Genomic DNA, 13931 nt, shown 5'->3' on the forward strand with positions numbered 1-13931 from the left:
GTCTCATAAAATCCCTAAAATGTTTTCCAATGAACTACAGCAGGCCTTTGGTACTGTTGTTATGAAAGTTAATGCTCCAACAATAGTTTAGGTTCCATGGGATGTGTGCATAAAGGAAACTGTTGCTCTCTCTAAGAACAACACGAAGCCCAGACTAAAGTTTTCCAAAGAGAATGTAGACAAACATGATAATGGGATAATGTTTTTTTTATGTTCTTTGGTTAAATGACTCTAAAATTTTATTATTTGAACTGGACATGAACCAAACACACCATTCCACAAAAATAGTCTTGTCCCAAGTGGAAAGCATAGAGCTGGAAGTGTCATGCTTTGGGGATGCTTTCTTGACCACCATGAACTCAGAGAGTGTTTGAGGAAAATGTAGTACCGGTTGATGGCAAGTGTCTCACTAAAGTTGTTTCAACCAAATGGGATGGGAATTTGGTTTTAATTCTCCTACTCCTGGTACATATGGCGAAGGTACAAGTACACAAAATAGCCCAAGTGTTTCATACTCTGCCCTATTAAATGTTACGAGTATGATAATATGTGCTATTCTAAGTGCATCATAAGTATCATAAGTATGGTAGAGGATCTATGGTACTATGGTCCCATTTCTCTCCCAAAGATTGCGGGAACCTTGTTAGACTGAAGGCATTATGGACTCTAACATACATCAGAACATTTTAAATAAAAACCTGTTCCCACATTTCTCTAATCTTTTGTGTTTATCCATACAGTAACAAGTTACAAGAAAAAACAAGTTTTAGGTAAGAGCTCCAGCCTTAGAAATTAGTTATTTACTATAAATCCAGTTTACTAGATGCAATTTTATAATACATGGACTGTGTTTTTGCCTCTAGATTTATTGTCCCCTCTCCAATTTGGCAGAAAAATATCCTGACCATAAAAACTAGGTTTCTTCTTTTTAATATATCTTAACATAGTCAAAAGAATTGCTTCAGGCAGATTTTCACTCTTTCATTTATAAACATAATGTAATTTGACTGTAGAAATGTAACACTTACTTCATCTATTTCATTTGTTGCAGCTTTACAAACTGACACTAGATGGCAATCTGACCAAGGAACTGATGAGTGATGCTTTGAAACAAACGTTTGGGTCTTCAGATACTTTTGTCCAAAGTTCTGTTTTTCATCTAAATTTTATTAGTATTAGTTATTCTCTACTTGTGTGATTGAATGAATAATAACCTCGTTCCTGAGTGCTTTGATTTTTATTGTCCTTTTAAGACAAACTTATACAATACTTATATTTAGAATTAGAATTTTCTCCGCCACTGGAGTCTCAAGGTATGAAAGTTGGTGTGATACTATCTATGTAAATCCATCCCCTAAAAAAGGTTAATTTATAAAAGTTTTATTTGAAAATAAAGATTTCCATTTTGTACAACAGAGGGTCAGCACACTATAAATAAGTAAACTGCTCCATTCAGTAGCATTTAGATCATTTCATTCTGGAATAAAGCAGAAGGAGGAACAGCAGACCAACATCCTATAAACCATAGCAACACCATGGTTGAAAACCAGGTCACTGGTTTGTGCCAAGACTGCTTAGTGGTGGGTTTTAATTAGATGAATGATTTTGCAACCAAAGAAGCTTTGTTCTCTCTCCTCATGCTGACCTGCCAGAATTATTTTAATGTAGCTCTTTAGCTTTAAAGGTCGACTTTTAAATTTATACTCAAAAGACCCTCAACAATGACTGTAAAACACTGAGATTAGAGATGAACTTTTCACAAAAGAAAATAAAAACTAAACACTGATTCTAATATTTTTTTCAGTTAAATGAAGCACTTGAAAATGTTACTAAGATATGAAACTACAATCATTACAACTTAGCCTTCTTCTGTTAAATACACACAAGTTTTAAGGCTGACTAACTCTTTATGAAGAAAGGAACCCTCAATTGTGACATTCATGGTAATTTCTCATCACATGTATGTCAGCCAAACCAGCATGGAAACCAGGACTTCACCATGTAACGGTTTGTAGGACAGAATTTATTGAGACTGATGAAACTACAATTAAGTGTGTTTGCCTCCTCTTGTTTGGAAGGTGGGCAGATAGATGCATGATAGGATAATCTTCCTCTTTTTCATAAAACAACGTTCAGGTTTATTACATTTAAGATGACTTAATGTTGCACATATTAGTAAATGTATGTTTTTAAATTACCCATATGTAATAATAGAGGGTTATGCTGATTTTCACTAGTTGGCTATGAACCAGACAGATACAGTGCTTGCAAAGATATTCATAGTTTTCCACATGTTGTCATGTTACAGCCACAAACGTCAATGTATTTGATTGCTTTTATCTAACAGATCAATACTAAGTAGTGTGTCAGAAAAATAATAATTTTTTATTTGTTATAAATAAAGGTCTGAGGAGTGAGGGACACATTTGTATTCAGTCATGTCAATACTTTGCTTCACCATGTTTCATCATGGGGATGTTATATATAGGGTGATATGCATTAGTTTTCCACCACAACTAGCATTTTATTTGTAGGAAGAAAAGTGAAATCTAGGTCTCATTGACCAGAGCACATGTTCCACATATTAGCGGTATTCACTATATGGCTTGTGGCAAACTGCAAACAAGATATTTTTTGACTTTCTTTCAACCATTACTTTCATCTAGTTAATCTTCTATAAAGCCAGATCTGTGAAGCCACTAATGTTTGTCCTGTTAACAGATTCTCCCAACTGAGTTGTGGATATTTACAGCCCCTCCAGAGTTACCATGGGCTTCTTGGCTGCATCTCTGATTAATGCTCTCCTTACACTGGAGCCAATAACGAGTGGAATTTGATTAAGAGTTGAATTATTTTAATTTTAAAAGTATTTAAATTATTATAAATAATAAACATTCAAACAGGGTAATTAAAAGCATAATGCACATTTCAGTAAATTGTACTCAGCTGCAAAAAGATTGCAAAAGATTATAGTATATTCATGCGGGTGCAGTAGTTACTAAAATCAACCTGCAGCCTGGAAATATATTTATAAAAGCAGCAATCCCAATTTTTATTTAACGCTTAAAGTCAATATTGTAAAAGTTCTACTTTTTGTGGGAGATTTCTGGTTTGTCTAGAGAAAGTTAAATAATTGAAAGGAGACAGTTTTAAAGCAATTTAATTACAATATGACAGTGCACTACATTATTTTAATAGTAGACTTTTCTTATCGTTTTCAATTTTTGCCAGAATGTAATTCATGTGGAGAAAAACTGTTGTTAGTCTTCACAACACCAGGGTTCACTGTTGCTCTAGGCACATATCTACTCTGCTGTCAAACGCAGAACCTTTCTACTGCATCTGTAATGTAAACTCATCCTTAGTCAGTGAGCACACCTCAGTGCAGTTTCACTTTTAAAGCGCCAGTTTACATTATTTCTACTCTAAGAGCTTTTCCCCTGATCCCAGCATGTTACTCTCACTGCATTGATACAGTTTTTTTTTTTTTTTTTTACCATAATCACTGCATCTAATTGAACCACCATACTTATTTGCTTGAGGATACCTGTACATTTCTCATCACAACGTTTTGTCCCTTAATTTTTGCTAGGAAGCCAGTGGGGGTCCATGAAGAAGCTGAAGTCTAATTAGACTTTGGGAGTCATCCAGAGCACATGTCTTTGAAAGAAATTTAGATCTTTTCAATGAATTCTCCTTCAGAGAAACAATGATGTATTATGCATGCAATCTATTATTAATGGTCTTGAATCATGTTACGGCCAGACATGGGCCATATAGCCTGATACTCTTTCAAACTTGTCTACTACACATGACCACATTCAGGCAGCTGCTTCTGAATTAGGGGATCAGTCTTTATGTGCTGAAGTCTATTTGCTTTTCATTTTACATAAGATCTGTTATTATTTCAGCAGTTAATCTTTCTATTAAGTGTGTTTTTCTTTTCAAAAACACCTTAAATTAAACACCAAAACATGTAATTTTTCATGATTTACAGTTACCTCCTGGGTTATCTTTTTGGTCATGGGCTACATTACTTTTATTGATCCTTTAAAGCAATCCAATTACAACTCTTTGCTGCGCCTTCCCAAGAGTCTATTGGCTGAAGGGTGCTCTCAGTTGTCCAGGGCTCCGCCTCCATCTGTCAGGCTCTGCGTTGATACAGCACCGTTGATGCGCTGAAGTAAAATACTGCAATCTAACTTTTTTCTTTAGGCTTGGGTGGACATTATTCAAAAAAAAAAAAAAAAAAAAGAATCAGTTAGCATAACTCGTACAAGGCGTATCCAAACTCCAAACGTTTGGAGCATTTCCCCCCACTTTTCCTAGGCTCTTGCTTTTTTTTTTTTTTTTTTTTACAGTATGAAGAGCAGTTATGGCAAGGAGTAGCAAGTCAGCAGCAAGGACCCTGGAGGATTTGACGCTAGATTCTGGTTATGGTGGAGCCGCCGACTCCTTCAGATCATCCAGTGCATCGCTGTGCTGCTCAGAGGCACATGGGGGGAATTACTGGCATTTAACCGACTCAATGCACAGTCGACACAACAGTCTGGACACTGTTAACACGGTCCTGGTTGAGGACGCCGAGATCCTGGAGTGCAGCGGGCAGTGCGCTAAACTACCCGAGCTTGAGGATGTGCCTTGGAGCCTCGGGGAAGTGGCAAGCGCGCTGAGCAAGGACGAAGAGATGAGCCTGCCGACCCCCCCTCAGGACGTCCTGCTCAGGCTCTCTGTGCTGGTCAGCCGCGTCCTGGTCAGGGTCGCCAAGGAGGCGCAGCGTCTGAGCTTGCGCTACGCCAAATGCACTAAATACGAGGTACAAAGTGCCGTAAAGATCATCCTGTCATGGAGCGTTTCGATGAGCTGTATCGGCGCGGCCGTCAGTGCCTTGTCCGTGTACAACATGAGCACGGACGAGGACAAGTTCAGCCGTGGCAAGTCGGCGCGCTGCGGGCTCATCTTCAACGTGGGGAAGTTCTTCAAGTGGATGGTGGACAGTAGGGTGGCGGTCAGGATCCACGAGCACGCGGCCATCTACCTGGCCGCGTGCATGGAGAGCCTCTTCCGCGAGGTGTACGCGCGGGTGCTGCGCAATGCGCTGCTGGAGCGCGACAACGGGATCCCCAAGTTCACGGTGGAGATCCTAGAACAGGCCATCAACGGTGACGCGGAGGTGTGGGGGTCTGTGCAGCCCTGGCAACACCTGATCTGTGGGAAGAGTGCCAGCGGTGAGTTATGAAGGCTGGAAGTCGTTGCAACAGGGTGTTTCTGCACTTCAGCACTGTCTTGCATATATATATATATATATATATATATACAGGCTCCCTTAGGTTCATGCCTTTACAAATTAATAAAGAGACACTCGCGAAGGATATATTTTTCTCTAACCTTTCTCTAAAGGAGAGGTTTGGATTATTTCGTCTTCATTAAGCTAATTAATGATGATATTTAACATAAATTCACGTAACTGCAATGCCGCTAAGAGCACAAGAATATGCAGGCAGGTAATGAACAAATGAATAGAAATGGAAGGGGAAAAGAGTGATTCTTTTCTAACCAAATTGCCCCCTTCTCTTTCCAGGCACTGTAAACAACTGCCTGATATCAATCTTACATGCAGTTGTTTTCTTAACGTGCATACTGATAAGTATAGGGCCAATACCCTCAGGTTGAGTGATTCATTCTAAGAGCTTTTGTTAAAGGGCCCCTCCCTATTGGTCTCCATCAGTGATGCCCTGCAGAAGTGTGTTTTTTCCACCCAAGGAGGAAGATTCATTCATTCCCTGTATACATTTGCAGTTTTTAGGGTACACAGATTTACAGAATACAAAATACAGATGCCACGTTGACTTCTTGCTTTAAAATTTAAAAGTGCATATAAAGTTCACCCCTGCTTTACCATTAGTACGTCAGAAATCACTCAAACAAAAGCAAGCTTTGTAAAGATGGATGTTCTTATTGCAACAGGTTTACATAATGAAAAGCCTTGTGGGACTTGTGTGCTGTCATGCATTATGCAGAGTGATGTAAATAAAACGAAGCTACAGAGTGAATGGGAGCAGGGTAAGACAGACATACAGGAAGCTGGAAAGACTCTTACTGTTTTTATGAATCTCTTAGAGGAACCTATCATTGTGTCGAGGACAGTTTACCGTAGCTGTTCCATTGGTTTTATATGTCAGCTGGGTTACACACGTTTCCATTTCTAACTACTGAGAGCAGTGCACAATTGTGAAACTTTTTTTGGACAGCTCATATTAAACGTACACACTGCTCACATATTATGACAAACACTACAACAATCCAGAGACAAATGCCATGCAGTTAGAAATCAATGCAACGTGTTGAGTATGAGCTCTGCTTTGCTGTCTTTTTAATGTGCATGGGGAACTCTATAGTTAGCCTGGCCAGTATCCAAGCATCCACCTCTGGAAATGGTGTGGACGTCATTCATCAGTGCAGGGGAACACTGAACAGGAATTTGTTGCAAATGAAACATCTGGAACATGTAGAATATCGACATAACCCATGTTTGTGACAGAGTGTCACATAGAACAAAACTCTTTGCTCTAACAGTGGAATAAATTCTGAAGTATAAAGTGAAAGGTTGCCTTTGCTTATGAACCTGATACTCCTTTCTCAGCTTCAAGTAGCTTTTAGTCATTGTTTTGCTTTGACTCACATTGTTGCTGTTTGGTTGATGCTCTCAAATGTATTCATGTCATTTTTGAGAGTTTTCAGTTAAAAGTCTTCTAAAGGCTGACCCCACTCCACTCACAAAGTAACCTAACATCAAACACGTCAGGTTGGTAAAAATCTAATGGATTTATTCAATCCAGGAAACGCGGTTTCCATTTGTACTTAGTATTCAAACTTTCCTAGTTCTAAGTCATAAAAAAAAATTGCAGTTTGCCCTTAAAGTCTGAATTCTTCATAAGTGGCAGACTTGGAAAGTCAGAGGTCCAGGGAAACCTTGACGTCAAAATCCAACATGGCTGATTATTTGTATCTCATTAAACCAATTGCACATATTGTACAGCAACTATTTGTGATCATGTTCTTTTAGAATTTAAATGCATAAAATGCAAAAGAAATATTTATCTTTTCTCACCATTAACAGTTTGCCTGGTAATTGACTACCACATTTAATAAATACTCCCAGTTTTCCGACTTGCAACTGGAACTCTAGCCACATCCAGTTCGTATTTCCGTAAACTATGAATCCCTCTTTATAGATCATTTCATCATTCTAGTCAATCCAGTGTGATCATGGGCTGTGTGTGACTTCTGAACATGCTGCCAGAAACCAAAGGGTAGTGGTGTTTTTTTTTTTTTTTTTTTGTGAAACTGAATGTTTTTTGTGCCAAACCTATAATTTGAAATTTTGGCACAACATTTCAAGTATATTTTATCTCACAACATTCATTCATTTTAATCAGACTTTAATCAGACTTTGATGCATTATTTAGAGGAAAGGGCTTCTGTCTTACAACCCTACTATGTAGCCTGGACATATAGAGAATACAGGAGATTGTTGGTAAATGTAGAGCATAAGCAGTTCTTATAGGGAAAACAATTTACAATTTTCATCAGTTTGACCACAAAACATTACAAAATGTTATTTGCTGTATGTCAGTATAAAGATTCAAAAATAATCTTTGTTTTTTATACATTTAACTTTCTGCAACAGTTCCTAAAGACTTTGCACTCCATAAAATCTGTGCCACTTAGAAGTTGGGTGCCATCAGAAACTTTGAATAAAACTGGCACTTGTCATATGTACTACTAAGATCCCCCATCAGAGGCCATAAGACTAGAATTGAATTTCATTCACCAAGCGTGTCAGAAAAGTACCAACTTTTTTTAAGAGGTTGAGGTCTCAGAAATATGGGTATCAAATATGATGCATTTAAGATCACAGTGGAAAAGAAAAAGAAAATAATGGACTGTACCACCTCATAATTTACATCCTGAGTTAAGTGCTCTTTGTTATATTTTGAGCTTATCTTTGTAGAATTTCTCTTAACAAACAGATCAAGCAAAACTCTCCAGTCATGCAGTCAATTTATTACATTGTTAACTCACTAGTTAACAGTCTTACAAGTTGTGTTAAATGCTAAATTAAAAATTGATCAAACATGGATACAATACCAGGGAGGTTAATGGGGCTGTGGTGGCTGGTGGGCTAATGTTGAGGTGGGTCCCCAAATGAAATTCTGCTCAGGGCCTCATACAACCTTAGGCCAGCTCTGTATCGAACAGTTCACTTCAATGTAATTTATTATACTTTAATTCAGTTTATTTACATAGCACCAATTCATAACAAATATTGTCTCAAGACACAAAAACACAGCAAAACAACCCAGTCATTTCGCAATCTTTATTCTGATGTGGGAATTTCTTGTTTATATAATGACTGCCAGGTAATTATTTGCCAACATGTTAAAAAATGGAAGATTTATTCTGAAATGGTCAGACCTCCTGAATTTTAAAATGGCCTTTCTGCTTTCATCTTCAGTGGGAGAGAAGGCTACAACGCTGTCACTTTTTTGTCCTTCTGCCAAAGCCGAATCAGTAAAGCAGAGGCTGGATTGACCTTAACGGAGTTTCTGCGCGCCGAATTGAACCGTATATTGCTCCATTCATTCTATTTATCTCCATTTGTCAAGTGGGAGTTACTGAGGTGATTTTTTTTACTATTAGGCCATGGCGCTGGTGACCCAGCTATGTGAGTAGGCATTTATGAATATCTTTATTGCATCTCATCCACCAAAGACGGTTTCCATTTCTGTGTTGTCACAAATCCAATAAGGATGTCACCGCAGCAGGTGCCTTCCTGTCTTGTCTTTATAATGAGGTTACAAGGGAAAAAAGTAAGTACACACCCTGAACAATTTCAAATAAACTTGAACAAGCAAATGCCTCATCCTTATTGAAATCTGATAGTGTTTTGTTCTTCCTTCATTCTTTTTATCAAGGTGATTATTTAAACAAAACAATTACAAATTACAAAAAAATGACATGTTTAGCACTTTAACTAATTTGGGACATAAATTAGGACTTAATTAAAGATTTTGTAAAGGTGAAACTATTTATTATTTAAACCCCTGAACATCCAGCGTACACTGATCAGACATAACATTAAGACCATGAAGCGGTGACATGAATAACATTGATTGTCTGATGATCTCCTTCTGACACCTGTAAGCAGGTGGGATTATTAGGCAGCACGTAAACATTTATTCTCAAACTGGATGTGTTAGAAGCAGGATGAACAGTCAAGTTTAGGCCGTTCCTGTTCTGCAGTCTTCAGTATCTATTAAAAGTGGTCCAAGAAAGTAACAGCGGTGAACCAGCAATAGAGAAATGAGCAACTGACGCTTAGTGCATGGTAGGGAGAGAAGGCTGGCTTGTGTGGACCAATCAAAAAGATGAGTTACTGTAGCTCAAACTGTAAAGGTAAATGTTGGTTCTAAGTAAAAGATGCCAGAATTCACTGTGCTTTACATTTGGTTTCATATGAGACAGACCTTTCAGGGTGCCCATTCTAAGCTATCTCTGATGGAGGCATTGTGATACTTTGGACCTGGACAGCTCTTTGGTCACTTGGGTGTGTAAAGCGCTATATAATTAAAGGTTGACTGATTAATTGATTTGGTGGGGCTGCCAATAATCTTTTTTTTTTTTTTTTTCGAATAATTTATCAGCATCTTTTTCTTAGTTGATTATTCTAAATTATGTATCCTCCCAAAAAGAAATGTTATTATTTATTTTTACAAAAATTCTAATTCTTTGCAAATCACAACAGAAAATGGAAACATGTTACACTTTAAAATATGAATTACATGTATGAAGGGCTACTTCCAGCATCACATTATTATTTATGTATTTACAACTTAAAAACCCATAGTTTTCAAAAATTCAAATAAGATGACATTGAGCTAACAATAAATAAAAATAGGTCACAGTTCAGAGTGCAACTCCAACGGGATGTGATAAATTTAGATGGGCACCTTATCTACACAGTTAAATGTCATGATTTGAGGGTGTTTGGGTTTTAGTTATTCATATTTCTAGTTTAAGTTTTGGATCTTGTTTCTGTTTAGTATTTTCTTGGCTGTGCTTTAGTTTTTTATTGTTTTCTAGTTCATGTTCTATATGTTATGTTTTCCCGATTAGTTTGTATTATTGGATTTCTGTTTTGCCCTTGTCACGTTTTGTTCTCCCTGCATCTGTCAACCTGCAATCAGCTTCATTCGGTCCACCTGCATCATGTAATCAGTCTTCTCGTTTCACCTGTACCACCCTCCATATATACACAATCATTTTGTTCATTCCTCGCGGAAACATTTTCACTGTTCAGTTCATGCTGTTTATGCCAAGCCTGTTTTGCCTGCCTGTCCATGCCTGTTTTGCCACCACCCACAAGTGAGTTCCATTTATTAAATATTATATTATACATTATGATGCTTCCTGCTTGTCTGCATTCTGGGGTCCTCTGCTACGCCGCACCTGACATTAAAAAGTGATTAAAATGGGATAAAGTAAAATTATTTGGGGCTTGTGCTGCTGTGGTTTGTAACACAACTTACAGTGTCAAGACCTCCATTTATCACTGTCTATCTTGAAGTATCACAATATTTCAGATAGCTTTGGCCTTTGAATACTTTGAAAAACTAAGCATTGTTGCAGACAATGTGTACTTTTTCATGAAAACAATATTCACAAACTATTGTGGCCTCTTCTACCTTGATAATGCACACTGTAATAAAGCATAAATACTTCAGTAATGGTTTGAGGAGCACAAGAACAAGTCTGAGGTGTTGACTTGGCCCTTCAAATTTTCCAGATCACAATCCTGTCTAACATCTGTGGGATATGATGTGCGGCCATACCTCACAATTTACAGGACCTAAAAGATCTGCTGTCAATATCTTGATGCAGGATACCAAATAACACCTTCAGCGTCTAGTGGAGTCCATGGCTTTACTGGTCAGAGCTGTTTTTTCAGCAAAATTGGAAGTGGGCACTATTAGGCAGGTGGTCATGTTTATTATGCCTGATCAATGTACTTTGATTGCATGTGGAATCAAATTTCCAAGCCCTAAAGAGCTCTCAGCAGACCTCAAACATATTACCAATGCTGAGGAGTCTGTGAAGGCAACCAAAACAAAATATGAAATTTGAAAGTATTATTTGTTGTTGGTAGCAGTAACTGATCTGTTTTTTATATTTCCGTTGAAGATGTTCGGTTTAATTTTCTTTGCAGAATTGTTTAATTTCAGCCACACTGCAGGATTTGTGAACATTAAAGGCATATTTATCAGAGCTGTGTATGGATGTTTCCTAGGCTGTTCACAAAACCTTTTGTTTTGTTTTTTGGCAAATGTGGGACAGGCCTTTTGGTCAGAAGTGGTTTTCACCTTGGAAGTCCCCCATGGAAGCCGTTTTTACATAGTCTCTTTCCTTTGTTAAATCATAAATACTGACCTTAACTCAGGAATGTGAGGCTGGCAGTTCTTTAGATGTTGTTCTGGGTTCTTTTGTGACTTGCTGGATGAGTTGTGGATATGCCTGTGGAGCATTTTTGGTAGGTTTGTCAATCCTGGGAAGGTTCACCACAGTACCATGATTTTTCAATGTGGCTCTCACTGTGGTTTACTGGAGTCAAAAAGACAGAAAGGTTTTGTTACCCTTTCTAGACTGATAGATTTAAATGACTTTTTTCTCATTTCTTCTTACATTTCTTAAGAAAATTGCATGATGTGCTTCTTTTTAGATCTTATGGCCTGCGTCATGTTGTCAGACAGGTTCTATTTCAGTGATTTCTGGACCCTGTAGGTCTGAAATGAAACTCAAAATTGTGGTTAATAACAGATATTTTCAGATCTAACAAGGGGGGAAATATATATTTTCACACAGGTTTTTTTTTTTCCATTCATAAATGGAATAAGCATTTGATAACTGCCTCGTGTGTTTATCCGGGTTCTTAGCCTGATATTAACTATTTGTTTGTTATTTGTTTGATTTTCTGAAACATTTAGGTGTGACAAAGTGTAAAAACAGAAGAAATCTCTAAGGGATTGTATAGACATGTTTTGCATATAAATCTGTTCTGTGGATCAAGCAGTGTCCCTTTTTCTATAAATAAACTTTATCAGAAGACATATTTTTTATATTTATATATTTGAATTGTTTTTGTTTTATAGTAGGATATTTTAATTTTAGAAATTTTGCTTTTTGTTTTACCTTTATAACCATATTGTATACATAGAAAAATACGTCTAGGAGGTAGATACTATAGCAAACCATTAAGTCTGAAACAGTAAGGGAATTATCTACCTCTGTAAGTTAGAGGCCAAATTATATAGGCAGCTTATTATATATCAATGCAGAAAACAATGCTTTCTTGCAGGAATAATTTTTTTCATTGTCAGTTAGCGTAAAAGTTTGATTATTCCTTGTAATGTGAAACTATTGGTAAGGCACTGGATATATAGTACATTATAAAATATGCATGGGTTTTTTCTGTTTGCATTTCATCAATTTAAAACACAGTGTGAGAATGCTTTTTCTTGGTTGCTTCATGAATTGATACGTCAGGCTTTAACATAGAATCCATAATTACTGTGTTCTATAAAGTCTGTTTTTACCTACTGCTCGAGTCACGTTTTTGGCACGTCCACCATATGCCAGCCACCCCACTACACGCAAACCCAAAACACACAGCACCATATACGGATAAACATCAAGACGTGAGGGGCTCCTCTCACCATGTCTGACTCAGTGTTACATTGCAAGTGGGTGTTGGGTTTCCCTGCTTCAGCTGTGAGTTCCTGTCAGAACAGGAAACTGCTCTATATGGTGAAATACGTCTTCTGACTCCTATCAGAACCAGGACACGGGGATTCTTTAATCTTCCTGAAGGCGTGTGCTTGTCACAGAAAATAAATTAAGTGGAACATTATATCCAATGCTCAGGGATCTGTCTCACCCTGAGGACAGATTTTCAATCTCACTCACAGTTGTGACATGACTTTCAAGTTAAGGCGATGGTGATTTGTTTGAAATAGTAAACTTCTTTTTTTCTTGTACCTCGAAGTCAAGTGAACAAAGGTTTTGTTTGCAAAACCTATGTTGTTTTGGTGGTGGTGTTGCTTATATTTTTCAAATGGACAGATAATAAATGTGAATGAAGTATGAAGAGTACAAAAGTCTAACTTCGTGACTCAAAATTTTGTTCACATCCAAAAATATGTGAGAGATAGCATGCTTATTTGTTATGGTTACCTTAGATTGTGTGGGGAAAATAACTTTAAATTATGCATTAAACACACTGCTAAGTCCTGCAGAGATGATAGAGAATCATCTTTAGCAGCAAAAACATGTACTTGCTTTTTGTATGTCTTTCCCATAACTGTGGAGATTCAGTATCACTCCCATAGCATTTCAATCAGGCTGAGGTCTGGACTTTGACTGGACAACTTTTACACCTTGCCTGTTTTTTTCCAATGCTGCTGTGTTTGGAATCATTGAAATCCGAAAATCAGCTCAAGCTGTTGGTCCGAAGGCCTCATATCTGATACTACAATACTTTGGTACTTTGGTAGGAGCTCTTAGTAGACTTCAAAGTATCTACAGGTGGCTCCAAAACGGGTCAAAGTCATTCCTCGTACACTACCAAGATTGTCAGTTAATGAGGTATTTGTGCTGAGATGTGGTGTTTGTTTTTTATCAGAGGGATATTTGCATCTTTACTTTGGGTAGAATTTAATATAACATATACCATATTCCCATATTCTCTAGTATGGTAAGTTAAGTTAGTTTACTAGACCTGCCATTCACCTTCTTGAAGCTTGGCTGATACTTTTCTGGAACTTTCATTGAACTTGCTGGTTACTTTCCCACAACTTACCAAGAAACTTACAGTA

At 37.4% G+C, this 13931-nt stretch overlaps 1 protein-coding gene across 2 annotated transcripts in view; it reads left to right on the forward strand.

The window, feature by feature from the left end:
• The first annotated feature begins 1599 nt into the window (after window positions 1–1599).
• The window catches only part of btbd11b (BTB (POZ) domain containing 11b), a 131171-nt gene continuing 118839 nt past the window's right edge, over window positions 1600–13931 (forward strand). The window contains exon 1 of one of the 2 annotated variants that reach the window (XM_047389004.1): window positions 1600–5228. In XM_047389004.1, coding sequence (XP_047244960.1) covers window positions 4376–5228 — 853 coding nt within the window. In that variant the 5' untranslated portion in view covers window positions 1600–4375. The remainder of the gene's footprint in view (window positions 5229–13931) is intronic. The other variant, XM_047388996.1, reaches the window with a different exon arrangement.

Source organism: Girardinichthys multiradiatus, chromosome 2 (assembly GCF_021462225.1).
Source record: "Girardinichthys multiradiatus isolate DD_20200921_A chromosome 2, DD_fGirMul_XY1, whole genome shotgun sequence".
In the NCBI taxonomy this organism is placed as follows: Eukaryota; Metazoa; Chordata; class Actinopteri; order Cyprinodontiformes; family Goodeidae; genus Girardinichthys; species Girardinichthys multiradiatus.